Source organism: Centroberyx affinis, unplaced genomic scaffold (genome assembly GCF_046629955.1).
Source record: "Centroberyx affinis isolate AG114_WGS23_722 - 3 ecotype Tasmania unplaced genomic scaffold, CSIRO-AGI_Caff_v1 ptg003149l_1, whole genome shotgun sequence".
Lineage (NCBI taxonomy): Eukaryota > Metazoa > Chordata > Actinopteri > Beryciformes > Berycidae > Centroberyx > Centroberyx affinis.
In genome coordinates, this window is record NW_027281208.1 from 138,780 (window position 1) to 149,905 (window position 11,126).

Here is an 11,126-nt window from a genome sequence, read left to right on the forward strand (position 1 = left end):
TGACATGGTAACAAGGACAAGAAGACCTCACATGTCTATTAGATGGTGAGTAGTCATTCACAGATTGGTGGGTTTAAACATCAATATATCATTGATAAATTAATTGTGATACCTTGGCATCAATACCATAAACAAATGAGCCAAAATGGAGATCACTGGTACACTCTATATAATCTCTCGCTTTCTCTGTCTGACTTTATCCACTGAAATAAAAGTGTTTGTGTCCATATTCAATGTGTAAAATTTCATTCTGATAGGGTGAAAGGTTTTTTCCCCTATTCACCTGTGGTGCTTCACCTCCCACTCAATAGTCTAATAGTTTTTGGAGATATTCTGACAAACCCCATTTGGACTCAGTGTTAGCAGCAAGAGGCAACGAAGCTCACCATTCCAACCAACATCTGACTCTGGAGTAAATATTGTCTGTGGGTCCAAGTACTACAGGTACTGTATGTAAGAGACAAATAATATATAGTTTAAAAATTGCCAAACTTATCCTTTAAGTCACTGCGGCATGTACCTTTATCATTTTTAGGAAGAGGATTGATAGTGGATAAAAGAAAAAAGACAGGGCCTGTGCTTATGGACTGGGAATGCTCATATATAGATAACAGGGAATTAAAAAAATTCCATACTTTTTCCAGACCTTGATTTGTTTTGAAGATTTTGTCTGGTGTTCAATATGATTTACGCAGATAGACATCTTGCCCCTGCTAACTAGGTCATATCACTGTATAGATGAAGACTGTTCTTCACAGAGACAAACATCAGAATATGTGAGATGATTGGCAGGGTTCCTACACGGTTTCCATTTTAAAATTCCATATTTTTCCCAGACCCTATGTTCTTGACTGGATTTGATTTTGGTCTGTATTTGATATAATGCATGCTGACAGCAGCTGGGTAATAAGAGCGTCCCTCTATCTGAACATTATTCTTCACATCAACAAAAACTGTGGACTCAAAGTGGCTCTACAACAACATAAAAGCTAGAATTATGTGTGTATCTGACCTGAACCACAACATTTTCCATACTTTCCAGACATTTGGTCAAATTCCCAAACTATTCAAGACCTGGAAATGATCAAATTCATTTTTAATACTTTTCTAGACTTTCCAGACCTGCGTAGGAACCCTGAGATAAACACTAGGCCCGTCTGGTCGGTGCAAGGAAGGTTCCAGGTGACTCTCCCATCAGGTCTCGCATCTTTCCTGATTCTCTGCTGTTGGCAACGTCTTCACACCTGCTCCTCTGTGATGGGGACTGATGCAACTGTTGTGCAGGTTAGGGAGGAGTGCTGGCATACAAAACGACAAGAGAACGAGCTTGAGTCATTCTTGGCAAACTGACTCTGCAGTCTGCTCTGGTACTGGGACTTGGCAAGCCTGACAGCCTCGTTGTTGTACAGGTAGTATTTATCTCTACCTCCCTCAAAGTGGTGGTATACTTACAACGAAGGCTGCTTTAACTCACAATTGGTCTTCTTTGGAAAGCAGGTCTCTTTGCAAAGTCCTGTATGTGTCAAAAGCGTCACTCTGACACCTTAAGGCCTCCAGGTTCAGAGTGCTTTGGCCTCTGGGTTCCACTTCAGGACTGTGGTGCTGAAAGGTTTGACAGCCTGTATGTTGGAGCCATCTGCACTATTGCATAATCAGAAAGGAATGCACCTTTAGTTTTCCCATGCTTTTTCCGTTGAACAGTTGTCTATATTCGAGAACTGCATTCTTGCAGTGGGTACACTTGCCTAGAATGAAGCTTGGAGAGTGCAGAGTACAATCATTAACAATAAGAGAGGCTTTTACGTAGAGAGCCTAAGTCCCTCCCCTTCCGGTGGACCACCATGGGACCTTATTTCTTAAAAAATATATATACGGTAGTCAACGGCGAGAGACAAATAATTGTTTGATCCCGTTTGAATTGTGCCATGACTTACACATATGATGTTTTGTCAATTTAAAAGATAATTTTGCAAGTCAAGAAAGTCGCATGGGGGACAGCGGAAGGGGAGGGACTTAGGCTCTCTATTCTGAAGAACCATAGAGGACACACTAGCAAGGGATTTTCATGAAGATGCAATGGACTGACTGAAGCCATAGTGAACTGTGAATGAAGCAAGTGAAGAATTTCTCTTCATAAAGATGCATAATATATGAAGATAAAAGATTAAAACATGAATTGGCTAACTATGTATCTATTTAAATTTTTACATGTTCCACCACATAAATCAACTAGAAGGGCACTCGGAGAGCGCAGACCTCCGCCAAGGTTCGTGCTATTATTGCTTGTTCGTGAGTCGGATCCGGATCCGCTCCAAAATTTAATGGGTTCTTCCTTGGCCCATGCTACACCCTTCCACCAAGTTTCACGAAAATCGGGCCAGTAGTTTTTCCGTAATCCTGCTAACAGACAAACAAACAAACAAACAAACGGCACCGAAAACATAACCTCCTTGGCGGAGGTAATGACAAAGTCTAACAAAAGAGTAGTTTATTATCTTGTTACATAACCTTGAGGAGAGTCCTGCAAAGGAATGTGCCTCGTAAATGGAGCAAATCATAAATTATTCCCCAGAAACATCCAGTCCTTTTCGTCTTCTGCCAATGAAAATCCATCCGTTGGCCACATATGATGGTTTTCTGGCACTTCTGTACATAAACTGGCTCAGCAAACCTCTGCTGGGAATTAGGCGCAGTACAGATTGGGTAGATACAGATCTACCAGGGACACATGGATCACATTTATTAATACAGGCAATAAAACTGAGTCCACTGAGGCAATTCCAACTTAAGATAAAACCTTTTTATTGAAAGTGCTTTGGAATGTAGGCCTACACTTTGAGAAAACAGCTACGCCCAAAGAAAGTCACTCACTCGCATCCCACTCTCCTCCTCTTCCCTCTTTTTCTCCTCAATAAGCAGGATTTAAAGTATTTTAAGTCTTTTTTTTTTTTAAGAAAACCGAACAAAATAATAGCAAGCTTTTCCTCTTCAGAAACAATCCGTGGTGTGTATATTACAACCGGCCAGAATACTATTTACAAATCATACAAAAGAACAACAATAAAAGCTGTTATCTGCATCTGTCCTCTGGTTTCCACAACTAGTCCAAACTAATTGCCGTCCACTGACTTTGCAGTTCCAGCTCAACATGAGAGCCAAACAGAAAATCAACTCAGAGTCGATTAAGAGTCAACCAGTTCACCGCAAGTGAACCGGGAGTAAACTGAGAATCAACTAAGAACCACCCAGTGTCCCAGTTTACTGAGAGTCAAGCAGGAGGTTGAGTAGCACTCGGTCAGATATTGACTGACAGCCAACTGGGAATGTGTCAGCTGGGAGCGAGTTGAGAGTCGATTCGCGAGTCGGTCCGGGTCCCACCCTCGGTAAGCCGCGCTGGGTCTTACTGGACTCGGTACTTGTAGAACCAGCAGAGTCCCTGCGTGAAGTTCCAGCCCAGCGAGATGGACAGGATGTAGATGAGGCCGAGGAGGGCGAAGGGGTACAGCAGCACCACGGTGTTCTTCAGGAAAGGTAGTGCTGTGTGGAGAAGAGACGATGAAAAGCGGATTGTTTATCTCCACCACCTTGAGCCCATAGGTGATATTCAAGATCTTTAAATTTGACCATTTTCCTGTCAAAAACGTCAAAATATTCCAAGTATTCAGTGTTTCCCCCAGAATTGTATTCTTGATGGGGAGGAAAAGCCTCTGAAACAGCATTTAGACCATCATGGGACAATATATTTTTTGGCATACTTCGTGGAATCCATTCAAAATGTCTCATTAGAATCAGTTCATGTTAAGATCCCATAGACAACCAGTGTAGTATTGATCAATTCTACAATAAATATGTAATCAATCAAACTGCATCATATCCATCATATCAGAGGAGAACCACACTGACTGGATCACATCTGATTTTTGATCAAAGGCCAATATAGGCCCAATGTACACTGGTTCTTTTGCAAATTTTCTTTGACAAAACTCCAAGTACAATTTAACTCAGTGTACTTAAATGTGAAGGACTCACCGTTGTACCCTAAGAAGGTGATGTAGAGATAATACCCGATGGCTATCAGCCACAGACTGTTCCCTACAAAGTAACCCAGGAACCAGTCTGAGTTTATCACCACGATATCTGAAACACACAACAAAATAAGAAAGCATGAATAACAAGATTACATCCACTAAGCCAAGTCTGGGTTTGTCACCACAGTGGCTGAAGATATAATCTGTAGATATAATCCAAGCTCTTTGTGCAGGAAGTTCATTAGTCTCAAATGTATGCATCCTAAATTCACCTGATAACTGTTTTAAACCTTTTCAATAATCTGTTGTGAATATTCTAAAATATCATTACTGTTGCAATGAATTTTTTAACAGGGAAAATACTGCTTTCCCAACCATTTCACTCATTATCCAACAACTAGGATATGGAGTGCAGATGAATGAGGTTCTTGTTTGTATATTAATACTTTGTGAAAAATAGTACTATTAAAGTAATATAGTATTATAGTAAAAACTGATCTTAGGTCTGATTATCACTACCACGTTAGTACCAATACCATGACATTTTGAATTTTAGTGTAGTTATAAAGTTTCATTATTTCTCCTTACAACCCCAAAACAGCTAGGATCATTAGCATTGCTCATTCAAAACAACGGGCACCATTTGCCACAAGCTAACAATGGCCCTTTGCTTTAAATGAGAGAAAAACCTATTAGCCTAATATTTTAGATTTAAAAAACATCATTTGAAAACAAAATCATGAAAAGGGAACAGGGAATAGTATGGGACCTTCAAAACAAGTAATAAGTGACACACACACACACACACACAAAGGCACAGTCTACCACTCACGGTTGATGAAGAAGAGCTGTAGGAAGTGCAGGATGACTAGCAGGGGGTAGAAAGCGTTGAGGTGAACATCAAATGCGTAGCCCCACTCCACATCGTAGTCTTTACTGGGGTGTTTCAGCAGGTACTTGTTGGTGATCACCCTATGAGAGAGAGAACAATTCAGATTTCACATAAAGATCCATACAAGTCCATTTTATAGTCCAGGTTTTCACAGGATCTATGTTTTAAAATCATCTGCACCCCACAATTTGAGTATGTTCTATATTCAAAGTCAGATGTAGTTGAGGTTTTGCACTTTAAGGCACTGTATGACATTCAGTATTTATCTCACTAAACCTGGCTCAGTATTTATCTCACTAAACCTGGCTCAGTTCGCCCTCCAGTGGTTAAAATGAGTAGCTGGAGATGCATCTGTGCTCAAGGAACATGTAATGCGTTACATTCAGCCGTGCATTTGGTTCCATCAGTGGTCACCAAACCTGCCACTCACCACATGAGGGTGGATATGAGCAGGCCAACCCCGATACAGTCAATGAAGACCACCCACAGCAGCAGCTTCAGGGTCTCGAAGAAACCCATGTCCAGCACCAGGCCAAAGCCTATTGTCGACACTGCACAGGGACAGAGGGAGAGAAAGGATGAATAAACGAGAGAGAGAGAGGGAGGATGAGTGAATGAATGCTGCTGTCAACAATGAACAGCTGTAGGCCGATGAGTGTGTTTTTACATAACAATTTTGGCCTGGAGCAACTGTAAATATTTATTTAGCAAGCTTTTAGGAAGGGATCTTCCATCTATGCATTAATTATCAAACGTCAAAGTAAAGATATGCAAACCTTTCCTTTCTATTCAATTACACAACCCCTTTTCTCTTTTTTGTTGTGTACAAAATGATCAACTTTTTGCTAGGTCACACCTTTCCTTTAACTTGTACTGTGTGAAGCAATGAGATTTGTAAGACTAAATGCTAAAAATGTATGCAAAATATCGCCTTGCCTTTCTCAGATTTTGAAAATCTATTTCAGAATCTGTACCTAAATCATGTGTGTGAATGTTGTAGCATCTGTTGTATGAAAGAATGAATGGGCGAATAAAAGAAACAACCAAACACACGAGGAAGACAGAGTACAGCCTCACCACATAGCCAGATGCTGAGCACCACCAGGAAAGCGGGATCGTCCCTGGCCCACTGGTCCTTGGTCTGTTTCCTGTAGTGGAAGTTGCGGTAGACCCTCTGCGGCGAGGTGAACAGGTAAAGCATCTGCCACAGGGCGAACTCGAAGTCCATCTGCTTGAAGTGGAGCAGCCGCCGCAGGTACTTGTAGCGCTTGGCGCCCGCCGTGTGGCGCGCGGCGTCTCTGGAGCTGAGGGCGCCGTTGCCCTGCTGCGAGGTGGTCGGCAACATGGCGCTGGAAAACACATTAGGAGAGGGGGTGGATGGGAAGGGAGGTGGGTGAGGATAGATGGGGAAAACGTGGAAGACGGTGGGAAAAGAAAGTAAGGTAGGCCTGCTGTACCTAGACCCATTACATTACATTCTCTCTTGTATGGGGAGAAAGTCACACCAAACTCCATTCAAAAATCATTTGGCATGATATTCTCTCCACACAAGATAGTCCGAATGGCCTGAGGATGTCACTGCAATACATCTGCATTTATATCTGCATAAATAGAACTGTGTGATACAGCATTGCAGCCTTTGCATGTTTAGATAGTTAGTTTAGATTTGCATGTTTAGTCCAACCGGTACTTTTATTTTGAAATTTGGTCTGTGCATGCTCAGAACAAAATGTGCATAGTAAGGTGAAAAGTGGACTCAGACATTGAGTTCTCAGTTTGTGAGATGTTCTAAGTTGATTTTAACAACAACATTGATCTTCTGACTTTCTACTTTTCACATATACAGTATCTGCTTTGTATATGCTCAGCCCCAAAGGGACGCTAGATGGCGTTGATCTGGACGTGCCGTTACTAGCTAGTAATGGGGCTAGTACAGTAGCTGGTACAGTATCAGGAAGGCTTTTGGCCCAGCCACTTCTTGCTGCATAGTATGAGGTCAGGATCTCCTCCGTAGTTTTAAATGAGTCATGTTGAAACTCGAGGTTTAAGTAAATGCAAGTGAATAGCGGTAACACCTTGAGGCCGTTCTGGCTACATACAAGAGAGAAGGGAACGTATCGGGTTCTAGGTGAATGCTAGATTTTACCACAGCTGAAAGGGCTTTGTTAGAAAAGGCAGAACATTCAGAATGAATGGAACAGCATTTAGGTGAGCTGACATACAGACATACAAATTGTTTTTAGCTTGCTTGAACGCAACATTCCTGTCCCACGCAGTGTCACGTTAGTGCCAGTCCCAGCGGGGTTACTATCACGACAAATCCTGTGGTTAGGTTTACAACTTGACATGTGGTTCAATATCAATTTTTAGATATTTTCATGAACTTAGAATACATACTACCCATTAACTTGCTATCACTAATGCGAGTCTAACGTTAACTATACGCCAGAGAATATCTTAAACATACTATATGACACATTTGTTGACATGTCAACACAGCAACATACAGGCTAAACCAAAGCTAGCAGTCGATTACATCAAAAAATTATATATGCCTACGTGTATTTGTTCGTATATGAACCAACCAATGAGCTACATTACTGCCTGCGCAATATCCAAGTTAGCTAATTCACCCTCTACAAGTACTGATAGTTTATTAGCTTAGTCAATGTTGTGTTTGCTCACACAGTTAGCTTGTTGCTAACTAGTCCATTCGTCAGAGCTGAGAAGGCCTAGTCAGTCTCGTTTGTAATTGTAGGTGTTGGGACAGATGCAGCATTGACTTTATTATAATGCGTAAAATGAATTTAATTTCTCTGAAATGCTTTTACCTGTTTGGCTAAACTCCTTCGCAGGAGAAAGCACCAACTCTTCTTGCTGGTTATCCGAGAATCCTGAAGATGCTTCCTGAACTGTCGCTAAACTGAACACGTCGCTACTTCCGGCAACGCGCTGTCGATCATGGGAAATGTAGTTCGCGACGAAAGTCCAATTAATTCTATTTTTAGAAAAGTATGGCTTTATGCCTTTCCTTAAAATACTCTACCCTCGTATAACATACACCGATTTGATGCAACTTACTATGATGTATACCATGCATTTACATTACAGAGATTTATTCCAGCCTAAAAAGGAGGATAAACGCTCCTCCACAGATAATTAGATGGGTAAACCATAGAGATATAACAGGTGGATTTCACCGCATGTGTGTGTGTTAATAGCAAATGAATTGAGTCCAACAGGCTTTAAATTGTCTGTGCTTGTAGTAGTATTTCAATACAGATACATACAAAATACTATTTCTGCTCTGTAGATGTATGTTGCATTCATAGATACTGTAGATCTCTGCTATCTGTGAATTGTGCCTCTCTGAGAACGCGCAAATGGAAATGTAAACTTTTATTGTGAAGTTTGAGAGCGAAGTTAATTTCAAACGGAAGTAATACGCAGCTACTTCCGCTAGTTTCGCCATAGCTAATATTGGTTGTATTCCCCAGATCACCGCTGTTCTGGTCAAGAAGGCCAAATAGCGACAAGGTAAGAACCAGAAACACGTTATCCAGTTATAGACGTGGAAACCCCTCACATTGCTTAATTGCAGCACGCGGGGAACGCGTTGTATTTGACTTTGTAACCTTGTGGGGTTATTCCAGCAGTGCAGTGCCCGTGTCCTTGAGTAGTACTCTGAGCTAACGTTATGCTAGCTTGCAAGCAAGGAGTCAGATTGGTAGGTTAACTCAGTGCATGCTGCTTAGCTTGCTCGCCAGCAGTTGCCTTACCTCAATGTGTGTGTTTTGGCAGTTTGCAAAACAGTCTGTATTTCTGTGGAAGATTTATTGACATGTCAGCTAGATGCCCGTGGCTCAGTAGGACTTGACTGTTGTTGTTGACAGTGACAGCTACTAAGCTAGCTATAACTAGCTACGTTAGCACATACTGCTGTATGGAGATCATAAGCCAATCTGCATTGACAAATCTGGCAGTTTAATGTTATCATGCGTATCTGCAAACGTACACACCTCGTAAAATGCTTTTTACTTATCGTCCCGAGTCACTCTACAATTCGGCACACACCCAGTACATCAAGCAGCACTCATTCCAATAACATTTCAACATCAACTAGTGCGGTAGCGTCCAGTTTTGGATGCTGATGCTACCACGTTGGGATTTATTGTAATAAATGCTGCTTAGTGTTTTCACATCTCGCCTTTGGATTCATGCCGAATTGAAGAGTTGGTCCTTGCAATTCAGAAAAAGTCTTAAGCCATGTTTTACGGTGTGTACAAGTTTGCGGACAAGCAAAGCCACTTTAGATCGACAGCTTTTTGAATGGAGTTTGGCGTATTCACTTAACTGGATCTAGGTTCATTCCTACTCCATACCTGGCTGTTACAGGGTGCTTTCTCTCTCTTTTCCACTTCCAGCGTCATGTTGCGTCTGCCGACCGTCGGGCGAGCTCTGGCTGGAGCAGCCAAGGGCAGCCTGGCTCCATGTAACAGTGGTAAGACCTGTGTGTGTGTGTGTGTGTGTGTGTGTGTGTGTCACTGTGTGTGTCTCAGTGTCAAGAAGGTAACCAATTACTTCACTTTAATTTAGTAGCATCTCTGTGTACTTGTTGTTCTTTTTAAGTATATTTTTGAAATTAGTAATTTTGCTTTTGCTTAATGTTTAGATGTATCATAATAGTATTATGAAGTAGTATGAAGTATTATACATGGCTACATTTTAAATTGCATCCATTACAGAGAACGACTTTTGTAGGCAGGGAAGGAATCAGTCACTTTAGTTTGTGTTTTGTTGGATCAAAGTCATCACAGGAGTCAAGGTGAAATATGACGTATCTCAATTATGTATGTTAAAGGCAGTGTATTGCCTATGTAACAGTTGTTATAGTTCCATTTGCATTACTTTGACATATTTTGATTTTATTATCAATTTTCAGTTATAATAATTAGTTATATTTCAGTATGCCAGGCATTGTTTCCTAGTTTAGGTTTCTGATTTTATAGTTTTACTCTTATTGGTTTCACTTTTTTTTTTTATTACTTTGATGGCGAGGTTCGATCAGAACGTGTCAGAAGTAGGTATTACATATGTATGACTAATATTAAAGAAGGAATGTGCAAGTATGCATTATTGGAGAATCATCATAGGATGTTCATAGTACTAATAAATATATTGCTAGTTCTAAATAATTTCAAGATGACTTTTATTTTTGTCTCACTTTTGTGGATACAGAATGTATTTTGAGTTCTATTTAAGTTTTTTCCTCCTTTTATTTTATTTAAATTCCAGTTGGGGAAAAACATGTTTTTTCATTACTTAGTGTTCTCATTGGTGAAGTTCCAGTTGCTTTTAATAACTTTGGCCTTCTTTGTGTATCCCATTTCAGTGCGTACCCCAGTGCGTGCTGCCAGTAACATGGTGGAAGTGTTTGTGGATGGGAAACCAGTGGAGGTGGAGCCTGGAACTACTGTCCTGCAGGTAACAAAAAAAACCAACTGATCATTTTACTATAATGGCTGTGTTTACATGCACACAGTATTCTGGATACTGGCTCATATCCCAGAGCAGGTCAACACTAAATCACATAAGGCAGAAAGTGTTGTTGCACTGCTCTCTATGGGTTGAAACTTTAAAGCATGTTGCACTTCTGGACACAACCCAATCAGTGATGCCAAAGCAGGTATTTAGCCTTTGACAGATGATACAAAACACCTTTCTGTTTTGTGTGATTTAGTGTTGATTTGCCATTTAGTAACCCGCTCTTGAATATTCTTGTATCCATGTACCCACCAATGAACTCTATTTCTACATATCTGTGTTCTGCCAAAGATTTAGCTAGCGTAGTAACATGGGTACAATTACAGTGAAGGATGCTGGATCTGAACCACTTGTGCGATTTAGATTCTTGGCTGCCTAAGGTGATCTTTTCAGAACTTTACACCGCATCCTGACTTAATCAGAAGTCGGTGGAAACAGCATTAACAGCATTTTTTGACAGATACCTTAAATATAATACTACTGTGCCGCCATCTGCCATCCAAACAACCAAGAGTTATTAATATCTTTCATATTGGAAAGATGCAATTCAGTTTGATCTTCACTCCAGGAGTGAGAGGGCCTGGAGTTACCAAGGCTAAAAGCCACGTTTGGAACAAATATCTCTACCCATGATATCATACACCGACTGCAAAATCTGCCAG

The 11,126-nt window shown here is 40.9% G+C and overlaps 1 protein-coding gene and 1 long non-coding RNA gene across 2 annotated transcripts; one reads left to right on the forward strand and one right to left on the reverse strand.

Annotated features, from left to right (window-relative positions):
• Positions 1–2,492: 2,492 nt before the first annotated feature.
• LOC139659592 (protein unc-50 homolog) lies at positions 2,493–7,845 on the reverse strand. Its single transcript, XM_071537910.1, has 6 exons — positions 7,752–7,845; positions 5,998–6,269; positions 5,351–5,471; positions 4,861–5,000; positions 4,030–4,137; positions 2,493–3,537 (listed from the first exon to the last, which is right to left on the reverse strand). The coding sequence occupies exons 2-6, from the start codon at positions 6,263–6,265 to the stop codon at positions 3,401–3,403; spliced, it is 774 nt and encodes a 257-aa protein (XP_071394011.1). The 5' UTR covers positions 6,266–6,269; positions 7,752–7,845; the 3' UTR covers positions 2,493–3,400.
• A 542-nt stretch (positions 7,846–8,387) lies between these two features.
• On the forward strand, positions 8,388–10,405 carry LOC139659586 (uncharacterized). The gene is made up of 3 exons (XR_011696233.1): positions 8,388–8,457; positions 9,345–9,421; positions 10,313–10,405. It is a non-coding gene; the product is annotated as an uncharacterized lncRNA (long non-coding RNA).
• Positions 10,406–11,126: the final 721 nt, after the last annotated feature.